The sequence below is a fragment of the Lontra canadensis genome, unplaced genomic scaffold, assembly GCF_010015895.1.
Source record: "Lontra canadensis isolate GAN:19392208 unplaced genomic scaffold, GSC_riverotter_1.0 scaffold81, whole genome shotgun sequence".
In the NCBI taxonomy this organism is placed as follows: domain Eukaryota; kingdom Metazoa; phylum Chordata; class Mammalia; order Carnivora; family Mustelidae; genus Lontra; species Lontra canadensis.
In genome coordinates, this window is record NW_022631075.1 from 3,309,571 (window position 1) to 3,332,223 (window position 22,653).

The following is a 22,653-nucleotide window of genomic DNA, read 5'->3' on the forward strand; positions in this document are numbered from 1 at the left end:
TAAGGTCAAGTTTTAATTTACAAGAGACACCAATCTTAGTGATATAATAAAAATTGTCTTCTAAGGGTTCCATAGTTCTCCCCAGACGTCCTACCACTGATCTGCTTCAGTTTACTTTCTATTGCCATCACTGAGAATCAAAAGAGAGAGGAATTTATCATCAAACATATCCACGTTTTCCTGGCTCTCCTCCCCTTTCCCATCTTGGCCAGTGCCATTTCCCAATATCCTGGCCACTGCAGCTAAGCACATTGTCAGCTCAAGCATACTAAGAGAATTTCAGGGTATAATTTACACAACATAATCTGCAATACAATCTCATTTTTTCAATTAGACTTTTAATCCACGTGTATCTCATCAATCCCTTCTAGGGGCTCCTAGTTGTCTCCTTGTTATCCTGTCTTCTGGTTCCTCCTCAGGCTAGAACTTCAAGGATACCAACCTTGAGGGCTCAGGACTAACCTGGGCCCATTCTTTTAACCAACATCTATCTACCAAGGCCCAAAAGTCCCTAATGTCTACCCCCAAAGTCCCTCTATGATCAGAGCACCTGGATAGCAGGTTCATCCTCTTCAAGCCAAGTCTGCTCTTCTCTTAGCCGTCTGACCTGATCAAGATACCACTCTCTGGGTTCTGACCATGTTAAGAAAGGTTTATTAATAGGACCTCAGTAAACTACTTGGCTGAGCTATCTCAACAATCAATACAGGACTCCATTATCACAATTATGTCTTCCCTGTTTCTTTCTTCTTTTTGTCCTAACGAAGTTATTCTAATAAATTCATTCATTATCCCTTAGTTATCAACCCTGAATCAGTACCTAGTAAATTCTCTTTAATTTCCCCTATGATTTTACTAAAAAGCCCTCAACCATTTCCAACTCTAAGTACAGAGCCGAAGGCAGAGGCTTTAACCCACTGAGCCACCCAAGTGCCCCGTTACATAGTCTTTTAAAGAAAACTGTAACCTTAACCAGGAAAGTACACCAATGATCTTTCTTATAACTCTTAAAATACCAGAAAGACAACATGATATTGTAAAAAAAAATTATGGGCTCTGGAACCAGAAAGACCCAGGTTCACACCCTGCTTTACTGGCTATGTGGCCTTGAAAAATCCCTTCTCTGAGCTTCAATTTTCTGATCTGTACACCTACTTTACATAAGTTGCTGTAAAGATTAAAATGAAATTAAATGCATAGCACAATGCTTAGAACATAGAAGGTGCCCCCAAAATCGCATCTACATTATTATTGCCAGTATCATTATAGAGGTAGCTCCCATTCTTACTCCTATTCCCCTAGTTTGGTCTGGAGTCATCCTTCGACCAATTTTTTTTCTGCTATCGGTGAAGGTGGGTGAGTGAGGGGACAGGTGCGGGAAATTTCTCGTTCCAAGTTTTCCATTCTAATCTCGCTTACAAAAACTGACTGGCTAGGGCACCTGGGTGGTTCAGTGGGTTAAGCCTCTGCCTTTGGCTCAGGTCATGATCCCAGAGTCCTTGAATTGAGGCCCGCACCAGGCTCTCTGCTCAGCAGGGAGGCTGCTTCCCCCTGTCTCTCTGCCTGCCTCTCTGCCTACTTGTGATCTCTCTCTCCCTCTGTCAAATAAATAAATTTTTAAAAATCTTTAAAAAAAAAAAAACTGACCAGCTAAAAGAAAATTCCCAAGAGCAACCAAACATCCTCATAAATTTACATTAATAATAAAAAGCAATGACTTGTAACAATGATTCCCATTACTAAGTAACTACAAAGGGAACATATATCCTAATAGAATAAATCAATAAAGAAGTTACTCGAACTTACAAGTAAACTGATAGCTGATAATTACCCAAAGACATAAAATATACTCCTGACACTATCAAGGAACAAAAGCTTCCACAAAATGTTACCTACAAATCACTCTTTCAGTCCTATAAATTTAGAGTAAAAACAGTTTTTTTAATTTTTGTTTTGTTTTAAAATTTGTTTCAAGTTATATTTATATGTAACATAACGTAATACCTTCAGCACCTGCTTTAAGAAATTAAACTTACAAGGTTTTGTTGTTGTTGCTGGCATAAATCAATTCAAAAGACAGTATGAACTTATCCTTTATATCCAAACCTGGACAGTTTTATAAAATTGAAATAAGATGCTATTAATTATGCCAGGGAAAACAAAACAAAAGTGGGACATACGGTCACCCCATCAGTGGTCTGCTCTTTTCATTTACCATTCACAGTCCACATACATTTTGGCCTGTTCTGACATTACTGCTGTTATGAAATCTTAAACATCCTGAAGGATCAAGCACCAGGTATTCAGAATTGATGAGATCAAATTCCCAGATTCTCAGTAAGACATTTAAGTAACCTATCTATTCTAGGAATTAAGATTAATGAGCTAAATTAATTCACTCCAGCTTGACAAACTCTCAGAGGATGTCTTATTTAATTTTAAAGTGAATATTAGAATGTCTGGTAAATGTTTCTCTTAGATCAAAGTTTTAGAAAGCATAACACTGATGGGGAAAACTGTGCTCGAAGTTATTTTAATTCAAATCTAAAATTAAGAGAAATAAATTTATAATATACATTATTTTTTAAATCCATGCTTCCCATGGAGGGACACTACCTTTTGTTCTAAGTCAAAGAAATATCCTTTTTTATCTTGCATAAATTCTTATTTATTCTGGACAAATAGAGAAGTTGCTATTTCCAAAGCTGGTTTCTCATCCTCAAAACAAAAGTACTTTTGATTACTTTGGCTCTTCTTGCTCTTTCTAAAATTAAGAAGAATCAAAAGAGTATAATAGCAAAGTAAATACCTCGTGAGTGTCCTAAGTTTGAGATTCTGACATTCATTGATAACCTCCACTGAGTAAGATTAATTAAGTGGTTACTAAAATCTGAGTAATTCAGACTAACTGAACTTCAAAAAACTTAGCTTTTTTTATTTGAAATGACTTAATTTAGCTCAATTTTATAAAAACATACATTCTGCAAAACTCAAACTATTTCAATTATAAATTATGTCCAAAGCTAGTTTATAAACAGTGATCATACTCACATTTGACTTATAACACTATATTCTCTATAAATTAAAAAAACTATATAATCTAGTTCCTACAAATTTGAAAGAAAACATTTTACCTAAACACAGTACATTAATCTACCAAACAGCACTTTTACAGGTGAAATAAAGGTTTGATACCTACCTAATATGCAGAATACATCAGCAAGAATGGAGGGCATATCCTCACGAAATTCCTAATTATAAAAATATAATTATTCATAGTGAATACAAGAATAGCACACTAGCAAGTTTGGTTTCAGAATAATACTCTTCAGTAAAAAACCTAACAAAACCCCAACACCTCTAAATAATAAAATTCAAGTTTCATAATACAGAGAAAACAGAAAGAGACAATAGTTGGGAAAAAAATGTTTAAATGTCTACCATGAAAAAAGCTTATAAAAAACTTGATTAAAAAACCTAACATGCACCTGAGAAAATATTAAAGAGCATTAATGAACGACACTTTTCCAATGAAGTTTCATGTTAGAAACCACCAGAATTTGGGTACCTTAAACCTACTGTTAAAATGGTACATTTTTTATCTACAACTTTAAATGTGCTCATGCCTGAATCAACACTGATTTATGTAAAAGTCCTAGTGGTATCAGAACAGAAATCTAAAAAATACAAAAACAATTACAATCTGTCATTCCATAACTCAAGATACTCTGAAGATGAAAACAATTACCAAAAATCCATCTTTATTTTCTTTATGCACTGGTATTTGTAGCCTTTGTAGAAACTAAGCCAAAATTCTCCCCTCATTTCTGGATGAAAACTTCAGCATTTATTCTAGATTTGTCTCCTGACTTCCTACTCCCATGCCCAATTTTAGAAACATTTTCCATTAGTAAGGATCAAAGTTCAACCACTGCAATTAGTTTGCTGGCACTATAGCAACCCTTAAACTAGCCTATTTTCAGAGAGTAAAGGAAAGAAATATAATCCTAACAACAAAACTGGCAGCTGTAAGAGACATGCAAGATACGCTTCCATGGCTAAGGCAGGGGACTATGGGACTATGAGAAAGCCATGAGAAAGACAATCCAGCTGCAAAGGTGTATATAAAGACTCAAAGGAAAGGGGAAGCTAAGTAAAAACAAAATATGTATTAAGTCCATTTGGACTGTTCATTTTCAAAAAATGGGGAAAACATTAGAACTGAAACCTAAACAGACTATACCAATAGCCAATTTACAGAATGAATGAACCTTAATTACACACCACTTTAGTCTCAAAAGTTTCTTAAGGGCTATGAATTTCTGCCATGTCTACTTGAATCCAAGTACTCAGGCTACTCGAAGAAAAGAGCAAGACAAGAGTTTTCAATATGGAATATTAGTTGTTGAAAAAAACAGACTACTCCAACATGAATTAATACATTAATACTGCTGTGGTCAGATAGAGACAGTTTAAGGATAAAAGAGAAACTCATATTGAACCTCAACTGCTCAACTACATTTCAGTATGTAGGGGGAAAAAAATCACAACAGCTAAACATAGAAGTTCCTTGTGACTATCCTCAGAAAAGCACAGAAAGCATATGAAGGAGAGTACCTATCCTAACAAAAAAAAAAAGCTAGAGAAGCTTAAAGCAGCACAAGGGAAATTCATACTGGTGTTAAGCTCCAGGACCTACACCTCGATAATACTCATAAAAGCTGCTCTCAACTGTGTAGATAATTTATGAAAGGTTAAAATCCAGCCTAATAATAATAGAATAATATACCACTTAAATAAGTTAAGAAACTCAACTACTGGTTTACAATCAACACCCAAGAGCTCATCTTACAATTCAAATACCAAACACCCATGAAAAGTATCTGGTCTGAATCTAACTTAAATTCTCTAATAAATAAAAGAGTGAGACAGAAAAATCATGTAAAGTTTAGGAAAAACTCTAGTTATTAATATCTTCTAACAGGAAACACATGAAAATTGCCATCTAGTGAGCATTAGTTAGAACTACGCAACCTCAATTTAAAATAATTTAATTCTCAAATTTTAAAATTTATTTCATTTCTAGACATAACTGCAAACAAAAAATGTTTTGATATGCTACACTGGGAGAAAAATATTCTAGTCGAATTATTTTTATAGTAGCATTTTTAATTAAGTATATCGTGATTTTGTTACAAGGCAGGGTTGGGGGTTTTTTTTTGCCCTCTCAGCTTACCTAACATTTTCTGCTTTACTCACAACCAGACAAAAAGATTAGAATATCTTTATTTCTTCCTAGCAACAACAGCTTACCAATATTGCCTTAAAACATTTACTACTATAATTTTGAACAAAATGAAATGCAAATTATATACTTTAGGGATCTTTGTATCAAAGGCAAAAAGAAATATGTAATAATTATTAAATTTTAAAAACGTGTGTGCGTCTTTGTGTGTGTATATACTTACGCTAATGTCATTAAGAACATTAGATGCCTGTTCATGCTTTAGATTTCCTTTAATGACATGGTAAGATAACTCATAAAGAGCCTGCTGGAAATCTGTTGAACATAAAAGAAAGAGTATAAGAATACAATCTTTTAAACATAAAAGGTGGGTCCTTCTGAGGGAAGACCTCTATATTTCCTACTTCTCAAAATTATATCAAAAATAATAAGAAAAATATACTTTTAGTACTTTTCTCTAGCAGATTTTTTTCCCTTTTACTTTCACAAAAACACAACACTAAAAGTAGAAAATAGTTAACCTTGACTCTACTACTATAACTATTGCTTAAACATTTCCTTCCAATCTTTTTCAATGTATTTACATATTTTACATATTTGCAATCACAGTGCACATCACTTGGTACTCTGATTCCCCCATAAACACTTTTTGAAGTAGTTTATCATGCTACCAAATTCTCCAAAAATTATTTTCAATAACTGCATGGAATTCCAGCAGGTGGATATAAACTAGTGTAACCATTTCTCTCACCAGCAAATTTCACAAAGTTTTCCTCAATATATTCAGATTATAGTCAATTTAATCTCAGTGCTACATTGACAACGGGTAAAGAACACCAGCCAACATAAAATCAAGTTTTATCCATATCCTACTCTCAGAGAAATTTCTCCCCAAATGTAGATCTTTTCTCCTCTAGTTCCACAAGAATTCAAACTAAGATAATTACATACATACATACAAAAGAAAATGGCAGTTCTGTGAGAAATGTCAACCACAAATAGTCTCATTCACAATTACCATAGCTTCCTTCCCTGGAGAAGGAATGGGGGGGGTGGCTAATGGTCATGTGAATGCCTCCTTCTGGCCATATTTTTCTTAAGTTCTATACATTGAAAACTTTACCTCCTTCCTCTCATTAAAAGTAGAACAATTGTACGGTGACAGATGGTAGCTATGCTTGTGGTGAGCATAGCATAATGTACAGGTATAGAGTTGCTGAATTACTATGTTGTACACCTAAAACGAATTTATTATGTGTCGCCTATATTTAATTTAAAAAAAAAGGTAGAAAAACAAGTAGCTCTAAAAACAGCTGTAAAATAAAGTCAATTTATCCTTCTGAAGGGAATCAATACTCTTTCAGGGCAAAATAGCAAGTAAAACATCAAATATTTGGGGCGCCTGGGTGGCTCAGTAGGTTAAGCCTCTGCCTTCAGCTCAGGTCATGATCTCAGGATCCTGGGATCGAGCCCCACATCAGGCTCTCTGCTCAGCGGGGAGCCTGCTTCCCCCTCTCTCTCTGCCTGCCTCTCTGACTACTTGTGATCTCTGTCTGTCAAATAAATAAATAAAATATTTTTTTAAAGAAATCAAATATTTAAAAATCTTCTCCCAGGGGCACCTGGGTGGCTCAGTCGTTGAGCGTCTGCCTTCAGCTCAGGTCATGGTCCCAGGGTCCTGGAATGGAGCCCCACATCGGGCTCCTCCTCCTCAGGAGGCCGGCTCCTCCCTTTCCCACTCCCACTCCCCCTGCTTGTGTTCCCTCTCGGTCTCCCTTTCTATCAAATGAATAAATAAAATCTTTTTAAAAAATACAAATTAAAAAAATTAAAAAATACAAATCTTCTCCCTTAGTTTGATTACTTGTCATTAAAAAGGAACAGGGTAGAAATTAAAACTTTTATCAACCCTTTAAACAACCTCATTTACAATGTTATTAACTTACAATTATTTTACAATGAAATAAATTTGTCCACTAAATTATCTGCTAAAGAAATACAGCCAGAGGGCACCTGGGTGGCTCAGTGGGTTAAGCCTCTGCCTTAGGCTCAGGTCCTGATCTCAGAGTCCTGGGATCCAGCCCCACAACCAGATCTTACATCTGCATCGGGCTCTCCACCCAGTGGGGATCCTGCTTCCCCCTCTTTCTCCGCCTGCCTCTCTGCCTACTTGTGATCTCTCTGTCAAATAAATAAATAAAATCGTTAAAAAAAAAAAAGAAAGAAAAGAAAGACAGCCAGAGGGAGCCTGGGTGGCCCAACAGTTAAGCATCTGCCTTCAGCTTAGATCATGATCCCAGATGAAGCCCCATATCCGACTCCCTGCTCAATGCGGAGTCTGCCTCTCCCTCTCCCAACCTATGTACTCACTCATACTCTCTCTCTCTCTCTCTCTCTCACTCCCTCTCTCAAATAAATAAAAATCTTTAAAATAAAAAAAATTTAAAAAGAAATATAGCCAGAGTATTTCAATTTCTTATGAAGAATTCATTATTAAACATATTCTATACCTTTTTCATAAATATGCCTTCATTATACTTATAATAAACTATATAAAAGCTAAAATGCAAAGAAAAACTTTTCTATCTGGTAATATGGCAGAAATATGAAGTTGATTTCATGCTTTCAATTTCCATTAATAAAATGCTTTTATAACAAATAGGCACTTGTTTTTAAAGTTATCCAGGGACCCCTGGCTGGCTCAGTCAGCGGAGTATGCAACTCTTGATCTCGGGGTTGTGGGTCCGAGCCCACATTAGGTGTAGAAATTACTTAAAAATAAAATCTTTTCAAAAATTAAAAACTAGGGGACACCTGGGTGGCTCAGTCAATTAAGCCGCTGCCTTTGGCTCAGGTCATGATCGGGGTGTCCTGGGATTGAGTTCTACATCGGGCTCCTTGTCCAGCAGGGAGCCTGCTTCTCTCTCTGCCTCTGCCTACCACTCTCCCTGCTTGTGCTCTCTCTCTCTGACAAATAAATAAATAAAATCTTAAAAAAAAAAATTAAAAACTAGGAGCACCTGGGTGGCTCAGTGGGTTAAGTGTCTGACTCAATTTTGGTTCAGGTCATGATCTCAGGCCCATGGAATTGAGGCCCGCATTAGGCTCCACACTCAGTGGGGAGTCTGCTTCTTTCCCTCTCTCTACCCCCTCCCCAGAGTGTGTGCTACCTCTAAAATAAATAAATAAAATTAAAGTTATCCAGATAACGAAGTTTAAGGAAAAAAAACAATCGCTCTTGGAAGGACAAAACACCTAAACAACATAAGCTAAATTCTCAAAAGAATATGGGCTCATAGGAGCTGAGGAAATTCTAATCTTAATCAGAGAAGGAGATTAAAATAGAGAACAAATAGCCCAGGTCATTTTGCTGACACTAAGTGACATAAAAACAATCATAATGTCATCCACAAAACAGGAAAGGCAGTCCCCAATTTATATGTTTTTAAATGCCCATTTAAGCTATCGGAACATCTATTGTATTTTAGCCACTGAAACAAGAAGTGGTATTTTATGACTACCAAGGATAACCTCCAAAAATCCTGTAAAATCTATACTAAAGTTGAAAAACATTACATTTACAAAGTGGAGGAAAATTTAATAAGCCTTATAATTACAGACAGAAATAAATAAAAGATTTTATCTTAATGCTAACATTTCAGAAAAAGTAGGGTTTTTCCTTTGTTTATTTTTAGTATTCTCCACACCAAGAGTGGGGCTCAAACTTAGGACCTGCAGATCAAGAGCTGCATGCTCTTCCAACTAAGCCAGCCAGGCACCCCTCAGAAAAAGTAGTTTTAAGGACAGCCACAAGTAAAAGGGACTTCTAGAGATTCTTAGAGATTCTTTATGGGATTTCAACACAGAAGACACTAGTTCTTGGTTATGTCAGGACTACTCATGTTTACCAGCCATCATTACAATATCATTTTACTGGGGGGAAGGGGTTTATAAAAAAGAAGTAGTGTGAGCAAAGGATACTGAGAAGGCAGGGGCAGAAAGGGAAAGGGCTCAGGGAACACTGCCCAAACTCAATCCCCCTGAGACAGAACGAAGGAAAATTCTGAAGAAATGACATTCCTAGTTTTCTGCATGGACTACCAAATGAAGCCCTTAGACCAAAGCTTGACTGCTGGCAGCTATCAGCCAAAGAATGTATGTATTGTGGAAGTAGGCAAGGGCAGGTAAAAGACAGCATCAGCAATTCAATCAATGAGGCCACACTCATAACTATTTTTGGTTTCATACATGAATCAGAACAACCATGCAAATTAACAATAATCTGGTAGTTATTAAAGATCCATACAGTCCCTTTTAAAACTGAAGAGTAATCATCCTGTGTTACATTATTTCAGTTTTTTGCAAATTCTTTCTCTTATTTTACCCAGATAAAATTTCAATCACAGACAAGATCAAAATTAACTGAGAAGTTATAAACTTGTTTTAAACATAAAGAAGGAAAAAAGTTAAGTATCCAAGTGCTTTTAGGAAGGAGTCTTTCTTTACTTTCTTACAATTCTGACAGTCAACTGATTTATTCAAAGAAAAGGCATTACAGGGCACCTGGGTGGCTCAGTCCTTAAGCGCCTACCTTGAGCTCAGGTCATGATCCCAGGGTCCTGGGATCGAGCCCCACATCAGGCTCCCCACTCAGTGGGAAGCCTGCTTCTCCCTCTCCCACTCCCCCTCTGCTTGTGTTCCCTCTCTTGCTGTGTCTCTGTCTGTCAAACAAATAAATAAAATCTTTTAAAAAAAAAGGCATTATAGCAACCTCAGAAATCTTTATGAAAGATCATGCAACTTTATAAGCAGGCTAAACTGGAAAATAATTGGGGGTGCAAGCTAGTAATGTTAACACAGGTCTTACCCAAATGACAAAAAAACAAAAAGGCTCATTGGTTAAAAAGTGCTTTCCACTCAAAAATTCAAATGTTCTTTAAAGTATACACTCTCATATTAAGATAATATTTAATTTTTGATAAAACAAAAGTAAACTTATCTATAGAAAAACGTTTTTAGGGGCACCTGGGTGGCTCGGTGGGTTGGGCCTCTGCCTTTGACTCAGGTCACGATCTCAGGGTCCTAGGATGGAGCCCCACATCAGACTCTCTGCTCAGCAGGGAGCCTGCTTTCCCCCCACTGCCTGCCTCTCTGCCTACTTGTGATCTCTGTCTGTCAAATAAATAAATAAAATCTTTTTTAAAAAAAGTTTTTAATCTTCTATTCACAAAGGCATAATTTAAATAACTATAATGAATTTTATTTAAAATAGACTACTGGTTATAAATTATTTTTTCCAGACTGAAAAAAAACTGTTATTGGTTCTACCCTCAGTGAAAGCTGCATATGAAAATGCTTTAAACTTACTAAACATAATTGTTTTTGCCCCTCCTTTTCTAAATACAAATGCCTAATTTTAAATTAATAAATGCTAAACAGTAAAAGCCTTTAAAATTAAAATTTACATCCTGTTTAATTACATCTTACTTAATAAATCATACTTGTGATATGCAGTAAACAACTCCTTTGCTTTTAATGTTTTCCATGACAACTGCCTTTAATAAGATCCCCAGATACTACCTAAACATAAGCAGCTTTAGTAAAAAAACACCACCTCAGTTTCTGGAAATTTCCTAATGCAAACAAGATCAGAATCGTTTTCCCATGCTAGCTCTTCTCTTCTGTTTATGACTGAGAGCTAGCCTGTGTAATTTTTAATACAGCTAGCAACTGCTGATATTTGGCCAAATATACCATGTCACAAGGATAAAAGCCAAGTGACACATAACTATTATGCAGATCAAACATCTATATACAGAAATACATAGTCTTACTATAACTATAGTTTTAATCCTAATTATACTCTCATAAAGGCTTTATATAATGTGAACTATCTCCTATCTTTTGTTTTTCATTCATAACAATTTAACAGAAAACAGAACATCTATTAATTTTCACCAAGCCAAAAATAATAGCTATGATACTTTTAAAAGTCTTACCTCTGTAAGTTGAACTATCATGGCTTTTATTTTCACTGAGGATCCGGCACAAATGCAAACTAGAATAAAACAGAAATAATCTGCATTCATTCCAATCCTAATATAGATGACCCTTAGAGAGCAAATTATATCAACTAAAAATACTTGGAAACCTATCAGATGTGTTTAAATCTATTAGTTTATAATGAGAATAAAACAAACCTAAAAACCCTAATTAGTCAGAACTCGAAGATGCTAGTAAATCAGTCATTATTTTTGAAAACTGGAAATGAATAAAAATCAAGCACTTATTCTGCCTTTCACATACGAACCAGTAACTGAAAAGAAATGACTCTGTACTCAAGTATTTCAGATAATAAAGAAAGAATGACAGAAGAACATCATTCAACGATCCCTAATAAATTAAAGGATCTAAGCACATATCAATAGCTGTCTACATCACAAGAAGAGACACTGAAACATTTTGTGTGTTCTAATCATGATGAAAGAATACACCACCCACCTATGAAGTTGTCTTTAAGGAAAAAAAAAAAGCCATGAACCTAAATTTGAACTGTGGGAAACTCTGTACAATGACCCAGTCTCTTCAACAAAAACACTGCAAGAGGTGCGTGGGTGGCTAGGTTGGTTAAGCGCCTTCCTTTGGCTCAGGTCATGATCTTGGGATCCTGGGATCAAGCCCCACATCAGACTCCCTGCCAAGTCTGCTTCTCCCTCTCACACTGCCTGCTGCTCCCCCTGCCTGTACTCTCTCTGTATATATCAAATAAATAAAATCTTAAAAAAAAATACACTGCAAGGACAAATTAAAGATGCTGGGGAATCCTCAGGGTAAAAAAGCCTTCAGAGATACATCAATCACAGTGTTTGGGTCCTGTTTTAAACAATTATTTTTTTAAATTAGTATTTCTGAATCAGAGTGCCTGGGTGGCTCAGTTGGTTAAGCGACTGCCTTCTGCTCAGGTCATGATCCTGGAGTCCTGGGATCAAGTACTGCATCAAGCTCCCTGCTTAGTGGGGAGTCTGCTTCTCCCTCTGACCCTCTCCCCTCTCATGCTCTCTCTCTCTCTCAAGTAAATAAAATCTTTTTTTTAAAAATTTAGTATTTCTGAATCAACTGAAATATTTTATAAAGATCTTATAAACTTTGGGGGTGCCTGGGTGGCACATTCAGTTAAAGCATCTGACTCTTGGTTTTGGCTCAGGTCTGATCTCAAGGCCGTGAGATCAAGCCCCACATGGGCTCTGCGCTCATCAAGAAGTGGCCTTGAGGGGCGCCTGGGTGGTTCAGTGGGTTAAAGCCTCTGCCTTCAGCTCAGGTCATGATCCCAGAGTCCTGGGATAGAGCCTCGCATGGGATTCTCTGCTCAGCAGGGAGCCTGCTACCCACCCCGCCCCCCGCCCCACCCCCCGCCTGCCTCTCTTCCTGCTTGTGATTTCTCTCCGTCAAATAAATAAATAATCTTTACCAAAAAAAAAAAGTGGCCTTGAGTTTCTCTCTCTCCCCCTCTGCCCCTCCCCCCAGCTCTCTCTCTCTCTCATGCTCTCTCTCAAATAAGTCATCAAAAAATGATTTTATAAATTTTATAAAAATGTATCTTTAGGAGCGCCTGGGTGGCTCAGTGGGTTGAGTCTCTGCCTTCGGCTCAGGTCATGATCTCAGGGTCCTGGGATAGAGTCCTGCATCAGGCTCTCTCCTCAGCAGGGAGTGTACTTCCCCCTCTCTCTCTGCCTGCCTCTCTACCTACTTGTGATCTCTGTCTGTCAAATAAATAAAATCTTTTAAAAAAATGTATCTTTAAAAGATAATACTAAAAAATTCACAGATAAAATGAGAATGGGAAAATGGGTGGGGTTATAGGTGAGACAAGACTGGCCAGCAGTTGATAACTACCAAAGCTGATTGATGATTTCATTAGTATCCTATATTCTCATGAGACTTTTTTTTCGAATTATAAAGTTTAAAAACAAAAAATCTGAAAATTGAAAAAAAAAGTGTATTTTAAATACCTTTTCATTAGATTAATTTAAACATTGTAAAGAAATAGATATACACAACACAGTGAAAAGAGAGATGCTTAATTGGAATTCCAGAAAGAGAGAACAGGACAAAAACAATTTTTGAAGAAATAATAGCCAAGAATTCAGTTTTCTACAACTGAAGTGAAGTCCACAACTGGAACATCATAATAAAGCTAGAGAAACCCAAAGAGAAATCAGTAAAGCACCTGAGGAAAAAAAAAAAAGACAGTTCTTCAGGACTTCTCAACAACACCACAGAATGCAAGATATAGATGAAAGATACATCCAAAGCGCTAAAACATAGTATCTGCCCATCTAAAATTCTATACCCAAAAAACAAAGTTCCAAGTTCCAAAAAACAAAGTTCCAAGTTCCAAAAAAAGACAAAATAAGCACTGAAGTTCAAACAAATAACTTATTTATACACTAAAATAAACACTTAAGGACATTTTTTAGGCAGAATAAAAATTATTCCAGAGAGAACTTCAGCGTTAAAGCAAGAAATGAGGAAAATGTGGCAAGTATATGAATGATTCTAAATGAATATTAACTGTTAATAGTAACAGTGGCTTGTATTTAAACATGTGCAGTATTAAATATATAAATGGAAAAATATTACTGAAATACATCAAGACTTATGTGGGTTTATCCCAAACACACGAAGTTCATTCAAGTTAATTCACATTAAACTGGCTTTTAAAAATCACACGAGTTCAATAGATACATAAAAGACATTTGACAAAATTCAACAACCATTCACTACTTTTTTAAAAAGACTTAAAAATAGGAATAGAAAGGAACCATTATAATTTCATAAAGTAGCAGTTCTTTTTAAGATTTTATTTATTTATTTATTTATTTGACAAAGAAAGTCAGAGAACACACCAGGGGGAGCAGGAGAGGGTGAAGGAGAAGCAGGCTCCCCACTGAGCAGGGAGCCCGATACAGGGCTTGATCCCAGGACCCTGGGATCATGACCTGAGCAGAAAGCAGGGAACTTAACCAACTGAGCCATCCAGGCGCCCTTAAAGTAGCAGTTCTGATAGTGTGGTTCACAAACCCCTGATGCCCAAGACACTTTCTAGAATTCTGCAAGGTCAAAACCATATTAATAATAATACTAACACTTCATTTCCCTTTTTTGCAGTATTAACATTTACACTAAAAGTTCCTTTCTTTTTTTCTTAGAGGGGGAAGGGGCAGAGGGAAGAGAGAGAGAATCCTCAGCAGCCTCCACACCCAGCTCGAAGCGCCACACAAGACTCAATCCCACAATCCTGAGAGATCACAACCTGAGCCAAAATCAAGAGTCTGATACTTAACCAACTGAGCCACCCAGGTGCCCCTGTACTAACAGTTCAAAAGAAAAGGAAGGAAAGTCTGCAGGCACCTTAACATATCAAGGCACTTGCATCAAACTGCTTCATTGATTCTTTGTGATCAAGAAATCGAAAGAGGGACACCTGGGTGGTTGTTGGTTGAGCATCAGACTCTTGATTTCAGCTCAGGTCATGATCTCATGGGTCCTGAGATCGAGCCCCACACTGGACTCTCTGGTCAATGGAGAGTCTGCTTGGGATTCTCCCCCTCTGCCTCTCCCCCAACCCACATGTGCATGCTCTCTCTCTCTCTCTTAAATCAATCTTTAAAAAAAAAAAGAAATCAAAGGAAAGAATAAAGCCAGTCCCATGTAAGATGTCACCAAGTTATTTTATTTTTCATGACCAATCACAAAACAAAAGCCAGTTTCACTTAAGAAGGTACTTGAACTTGATGGGAGTGGCATCAGCAAGATGGCAGAATAGAAGCCCCAGGTTTTCCTTCCTCCCAAAGAAACACCAACTCAACAACAATATACATACCAATTCCCTTCATGAGAAATTCAGAAACCAGTTAAGAGGCTCCTGCACCCCTAGGTGAGCACTAAACCAATGGCATCAAAGCCAGCAGAAAAATTCATGTCCCCCTTTCAGCATAGTCCCTCCTCCCGGCACAGTACCACCTGATTGGGGAAAAAAAAAAACTCCCAGCTCCCAAATTCCCCCTGTGGATAGAAAGAGAAGACAGGACTTCACAACCAACATTCTGACTTGGGGTAGGGGCTGCGTGAGGAACTAGTTTCTTTCCTGAACATCTTGGAGAACAGATGGGACCTTGTATACCCTAGGTGCCTGAGGCCTGCTGACAACAAAAAAAAAAAGCTGGGTGGCAAGCTGCAGATTCAGAGAATCCACAGTACAGCGAACAAAAACCAATGCAGCTCAGCAACCTCTCCCTCGGGGGGAGAAAAGAGTATCCAACATTCTGGCTTTTGGGGGGACTGCCTGAAGGACTGGTTTCTGTTTAGTTTGACCTAGGGCAGTGACAGCGCCCAGCCTACTCAAGCTGCCTAGGGGCCACCAAGAACAAAAACGAGCTGAGTGGTATGCTGCTACTTCATAGGACCCAGAGTACAACAGATGAACACCAAAGGATACAAAAAGAGTACAAGCTTGTGAAAAAAGACAACTGGAAAATTCCTTTAATGTGGAATCTACACACATTAAGTCCAAGACACATCCAGAGAAAAGGTTTGAGAAGGCCCCAGAATCTACAGCCAGGCTCATTGGTAAAGGCTTTTCCCTGTACTAAGCTGCAGTTCACAAAGACTGGGATAAAGGAGTGTTTTTTCAAATACAATCATAACACAAAATTTAAAAGAACGTAAAGAAACAGGGACAATGGCCCAATAAAAGGAACAAAATGAGTCTCCAAAAACTGACCCTCAAGAATTAGAGATACATGAGTTACCTGACAAAGAATTTAAAATAACCATCATAAAGATGCTCAATGAGCTCAGGAAAATGATGCATGAATAAAATGAGATTTTCAATGAAATGATAGAAAATATTTAAAAGGAACTGAACAAATTTGGGGAGCTAAAGAATGTAATAAGTGGGGCCCCTGGCTGGTTCTGTTAGTAGACCATGAAACTCTTGATCTCAGAGTCATGAGTTTAAGCCCTATATTGGGCATGGAGCCTACTTAAAGAAAAATAGAAGACTGTAATAACTGAACTGAAAAATAAAGAGGTTCAACAGCATTTATGGATAATCAAATGCAAAAGAATGAAACTGGACACTTATCTTATATCATATAAAAACCAACTCAAAATGGATTAAGTGCATAAGTTTAAGATCCAAAACTATGCAATTCCTAGGGAAAAACACAGGGGGAAAACAGAGGGAGAAGCAGACTCCCTGCTGAGCAGGGAGCCCAATGCAGGACTTGATCTGGGGACTCCAGGATCATGACCTGAGCCCAAAGCAGTCACTTAACCAACTGAGCCACCCAGGCGCACCATGGCAATGATCTCTTGGATATGACAAAAAGAAAAAAAAAAACAGCCAAGTAGGACATCAAGCTAAAAATTGTATGCACACCAAAGGAAACAATGAGGATGAAAAGGCAACCTATGGAATTGAAGAAAATATTTGCAAACCATATAACTAATAAGGGGAACATCTATAATTCAATAGCAAAAAAACAAGCCAATTAAAAAAATGGGAAAAGGGGACACCTAGGTGGCTCAGTCGGTTAAGTAATTTAAAAATGGGCAAAAGACCTTAACAGCCATCTCACCAAAAATATATAGATGACAAAATAAGCACATGAAAAGATGCCTTACATTGTATGTCATCAGAGAAATGCAAATTAAAACAACGAGATACCACCACATACCTATAAAAACAGCCAAAATCTGGAACACCGCCAACACCGAATGCTATTAAGGATATGGCACAACAGAACTCTCAACATTACAGGTGGAAATGAAAAATGGTACAGCCATATTAGAGCAGTTGGGTGGTTTCTTGTAAAACTAAACATACTCTAACCTTATGATACAGCAATCTCACTCCTCGGTATTTACCCAAAAGAAGTGAAAACTTATGTCCACACAAAAACCTATGCACAGATGTTTACAGCAGCTTTATTCGTAATTGCCAAAACCTGGAAGCAACCAAAATGTACTTCAGTAGGTGAACAGATAAACTGGTACATCTACACTATGCAATTATTCAGTACTGAACAGAAATGAGCAATCAAGCCATGAAAAGACATGGGGGAACCTTAAAAGAAACCAATCTGAAAAGGCTATATAGTATATATTTCCAACTTAGGACATTTTGGAAAAGGCAAAACTATGGACAGAGTAAAAAGATGGGAGAGAGTATGGACTATGGAGAGAGTAAAAAGATCAGTGGTTGCCAGGGGCTGGGGGTAGCTGGAGAGATGAGCAAACAACAAAGAGGATACTGAGGGCTGGGGAAATACTCTGATACTCTAATAGAGGATACGTATCAGTACACATTTATACAAACCCAAAGAATACACAACATCATGAGTGAAGCCAAAAGTAAACTATGAACCTTGGGTGATTATGATGTGTCAACACAGATTCATCAATTTTAACAAAGGTACCACTCCGGTGGGGAATGTTGAAAATAAAGGAGATAGCTATGTATGCGTGGAGGCAAGGGGTGAATGGGAAATCTCTGTACATTCCTCTCTATTTTTTGGTTAACCTAAAACTGCTGTAAAAAAAATTAATTCTTTAAAAAAAACAAAATAACAAGTGCTGGAGAGTGGAGAAACTTGTGAATTGTGGGTGGAAATGTAAAATGGTGCAGCAACTATGGGAAACTGTATGGAAGTTCCTCAAGAAATTAAGAACAGAACTATAATCCAGCAATCCCACTTCTGGGTATTTATTCACAAGAGTGGAAATCAGGATTTCAAAAAGGTATTTGCACTCCCATGTTCACTGCAGCATTATTCACAATAGCTTTCAAAAGGTAGGAACAATCTAAACGTACATCAACAGATGAATGTATAAAGGCAATGTGGCATATACATACCACTGATTATTATTCAGCTCTAAGAAGGAATTCCTGTCATACACCGCAACACAGATGAGCCTTGAGGACAGTATGCAAAGTGAAGTCAGTCAGTCACAGAAGCATAAATACTGCACGGTTCTGCTTCTATGAAGTTTATCGAAGGGAGTCATATTCATAGAAGCAAAAAGTACAATTTCAATAGTTCCCAGGGACCAGAGGGAAGGAGAAATGGGGAGCTGCGAGTTAATGGGTATAAAACAAGCCGGAAAAGATCCAGAGATGTATTGTATAAGATTGTGATTATCTTTAACAATAGGGTACTGTTCACTTAAAAATTTGTTAAGGCTGATCTTGTTATATGTTTTTATCTACAATAAAAAATGTGCTTGATGCAGTAGTTCAAAATATTAACTTAATTAAATCCTGAGCCCTGAGAACATGTCTTTTTTTTAAGAACACATATTTTAATAAGACATTAATGGAAGGTACATGCGACAAAATGGAAGGTACACATAAAGCCATTTCTGCCACACACCAAAATATTATAGTTGTCTCCAGGAAAATCACTTAAGCAACTGTTTAAATTGTGAGCTGAACTAGCTGCTTTTTCTTAAAATGCCATTTTTACTTGAAAGAACAACTGACAAACAATGGTTATTCAGACTTAAGTCTTTGGCAGGCGTTTTCTCAAAACTGAACCAACTGAGCCAGTCACTTCAAGGAAAACAACTGAGAGTATTTGTTGCCAATGATAAAATGTGAGGTTTCAAACAAAAATCCAAATACTGAAAAACTTATAGCTGCCACCATGGACTTGACTAGTTTCCAATTCATAAAAACTTCCTGATTACAGGGGCACCTGGGTGGCTCAGTGGGTTAAAGCCTCTGCCTTCGGCTCAGGTCATGATCCTAGGGCCCTGGGATAGAGCCCTGCATCCGGCTCTCTGCTCAGCAGGGAGCCTGCTTCCCCCCCCTCCCCTGCCTGCCTCTCTGCCTACTTGTGATCTCTGTCAAATAAATAAATAAAATCTTAAAAAAAAAAAACCTTTCCTGATTAGTTCAGCGATGATACTATAGAATGTGGACTTTTTTTTAATACAATGTACTGTTGTCAATATTTGGAAGAGCTGCATCATTCAGTGAACCAGTATTTTCCAACTGACCAATGCATGATGTTACAAAATAATGGATGGGTAAAAGATTTCAAGTAAAAGACAAATCCATTTTAATTCAACAAAGTACAAAAAGTTCACTGATGTGGTTTCAGATTTGGCCTTGCAATAAGCCATTAAGAAACTACCACTTGGGGTGCCTGAGTGGCTCAGTGGGTTAAGCCTCTGCTTTTGGCTCAGGTCATGATCTCAGGGTCCTGGGATCAAGCCCTGCATGGGGTTCTCTGCTCAGCAGGGAGCCTTCCTCCCACCCCTCCCCACCTGCCTCTCTGCCTACTTGTGATCTCTGTCAAATAAATAAATAAAATCTTTAAAACTACCACTTAACAAATTTTGACATGATACCAAAGAAGAATAACTACAATTATCTGAAAAGACTATTAAAATTCTCCTCCTTTTGCCAACTATTTATCTGTGTGAGGCTGGATTTTCTTCATATACATCGTCCACAACAATATACTACAAACCCTACTTCATAGCACACATAAAAATCAACTCCATTTAGGTAAGGCTTAGAAATGAAAAGCAAAATAATACACCTCCAGAAGATCATAGTAGAAGTTCATTTGCCTTAGAATGGGGAAAAGACTGCTTTAACACAAAAAAACTACTAATGATAAAGCAAAATATCAATAAATTTGACATTAAAATAAATAACTTCTGTTCATCAAAAATCACCATTTTAAGAGTGGAAATGCAAGCCAAAGAGTAACAAAAGATATCTGCCACATAAACAGTATGACCCACAAAGGACACAAATGCAGACTCTATAAAGAACTCCTACAAATCAATGAAAGAAATGCAAACAATCCAGTAGAAAAATGGGAGAAAAAATACAAAGAAGGCTTTCACAAGAAATCAAAAATCCAAATGGCCAGTAATCATAAAAAAAAAAAACACCCATGGGGACATCTGGGTGGCTCAGTCAGTTAAGTGTCTGCCTTCGGCTCAGGTCATGATCCCTGGGTCCTGGGACTGAGTTTCACAGCAGGCTCCTTGCTAGGCAGGGAGCCTGCTTCTCCCTCTGCTTGCACTCCCCATGCTTGTGCTCTCTGACAAATAAATAAAATCTCTGAAGTCTGATGATATTAAATATCAGCGAGGATGTGAAACAAGGTGAACTCTCATACACCTGCTGTTGGAAGTATACTTTGAAACGGTTTCACAGTTTATAGGAAGGTTAAAGTTAGTCACAATCCAGAGCCCAGCGATTTTCTGCACATCAGTATATATCCCATAAAAGCACATGCTTATGTACACCAAGATACTTGTTTCTATTGGCCCTGTTGGTAATAGCTGAAATTTCAAAACAGCAAAATTGTTTATCAGTAGCATAAGAAATAAAAACAACTGTGGTAGAGTTATGCAACGGAGCATCTTGTAACTATGAAAATCAAAGAATGGCAAATACTTGCAAAAATATCGATGGATCCTAAAGACATACTGTTGAGCAAAAGCAGCCCGATACAAGAGAATACACCCTCTATGATTCCACTTATAGGAAATTCAAGAACAAACTTAAGCTTATAAGGTAGTAAAACTGTAAATAAAAACAAGGATGAGAAAACCAAAGTTTTGGAAAAGCAGTTGTCTTGACCTGGATATGAGTTACATGGGTGTGCATATTACACTGATTCTTTAAGCTCTACATTTAAGTTTTACACAGTTTTCTACGTTGTTTTAATGGCACAATTTACAAGAAGAAATATTCTTATTACAGGTTGCACAAGGCTCTAACAAAAAAGAAAACCAGTGAATGCGTGTTTTTTTACTTTATGTCTAGCAATCCTTTTTCTATAGTCAGTAAAACAAATAATTTTTAGGACTTCTAGAATATCACTCTATATCACACCTGAAGTGAAATATGCCACATTACAATCACCCACAGAGAGATTATCTATTTTGCAGATTATCTATGCTGTTGCAGCTCGCCACTCTGTCTTTTGATTATTTCAATACTCCATCATCATGATGAGCAGATTTAAAGCTGTTAAAGTAAATAAAGTAAACTTTTCTTGGTCAACAATTCACACCTAGGTCTCACAAAATTATCTTCAAAGAATAAAAAGGCCTTGCCAATGGAGACTAATTAAATCTGCCTAGTTTGAAAATCTCATTTAGTTAGTTTCTTAACCAACGTCTATTAAAAAAACAAAAAGAAGAATTTTCAGAGAACACATTATAAACGGTAAAATAAACGATTTAAGTTTGACCCCAAGTACTTTCAACTACTTTCCTGAAGAACTAGACAAGCCTTCCAAGACGTTAAGAACAGTGGTTAATTAAGCTTTTTAATTTCTCAAAATGTTAAACCTACCACAAATTTATCTGAAATATAAAACAAAATCAATCTTCCTTCCAACACCAACACAGAAATATCTGCTTCAGACTAGCATCAGAAAATGTAACCCAAAAATATCTACCATCTAGCTCTTTTTTTTAAAGAGTAAATATTTAAGAAAGCTGATGGGGCGCCTGGGTGACTCAGTGGGTTAAAGCCTCTGCCTTCGGCTCAGGTCATGATCCCAAGCTCCTGGGATCCAGCCTGCTTCCCACCCCCCCACCCCCCACCCCACACACCCCCACACACCCGCCGCCTGCCTCTCTGCCTGCTTGTGATCTCTGTCTGTCAAATAAATAAAGAAAATCTTTAAAAAAAAAAAAAAAGAAATAAATAAAGTTGGAATGCCGGGGTGGCTCTATCAGTTAGGTGCTTGCCTTTGGCTCACGTCGTGATCCTGAGGTCCTGGGATCCAACCCCATGTTGGGCTCAGGAACCCTGCTTCTCCCTCTCCCTCTGCAGCTTCCCCTGCTTGGGCTCTCTCATTCTCTCTCTCACTCACATAAATAAGAAAAATCTTTAAAAAAAAACAAAAAGGTATATCAAGATCACTTCCATATCTGTTATAAAGTATTAAAACAATTCCTTGTGGTTCTCACTGTCCCCAAAGGTTCAATTCCCTTTAGAAAGTAGTAGTAGGAAACAATGGTTTTTGACAGAAGAATGGAATGGAATCAAGTAACTCATCTTTCCCTTTGTATCCAGGCTACTAAAAAGCAAAGTCAATTATTCCTTCTTAAGGTGAACATATTTGCTTATTCACATTTTCAACAGCTTCATTTTCAATTTGTTTTAATAAGCTTAAAGCATGTCTTTCACAATAAACTTTCCAGTGGAGAGGAGGGAATGTCAGTGTCCCCACCTCATCCCACCTAATCTAATGGTATAGCCATTGTTAAATAATTTTAAGAAATAATTGAAACATAATTCCATTTTGTCAGTCACAAGGCCACAAACATACTCATTAGAATGTAGGTGATAACGTTATCATGAA

The 22,653-nt window shown here is 37.2% G+C and overlaps 1 protein-coding gene across 14 annotated transcripts in view; it reads right to left on the reverse strand.

The window, feature by feature from the left end:
• The window catches only part of THOC2 (THO complex 2), a 113,159-nt gene that overhangs the window by 84,876 nt on the left and 5,630 nt on the right, over nucleotides 1-22,653 (reverse strand). For all 14 annotated transcript variants that reach the window (XR_004385557.1, XM_032882324.1, XM_032882321.1 and 11 more), the window contains exons 2-4: nucleotides 11,245-11,303; nucleotides 5,469-5,560; nucleotides 3,200-3,251 (exon numbers count right to left, since the gene is read on the reverse strand). Coding sequence is in view for 13 of the 14 variants with exons in the window: in XM_032882324.1 (XP_032738215.1) it covers nucleotides 3,200-3,251; nucleotides 5,469-5,560; nucleotides 11,245-11,303 (203 nt within the window). In the remaining variant the exon portion in view is untranslated. The remainder of the gene's footprint in view (nucleotides 1-3,199; nucleotides 3,252-5,468; nucleotides 5,561-11,244; nucleotides 11,304-22,653) is intronic.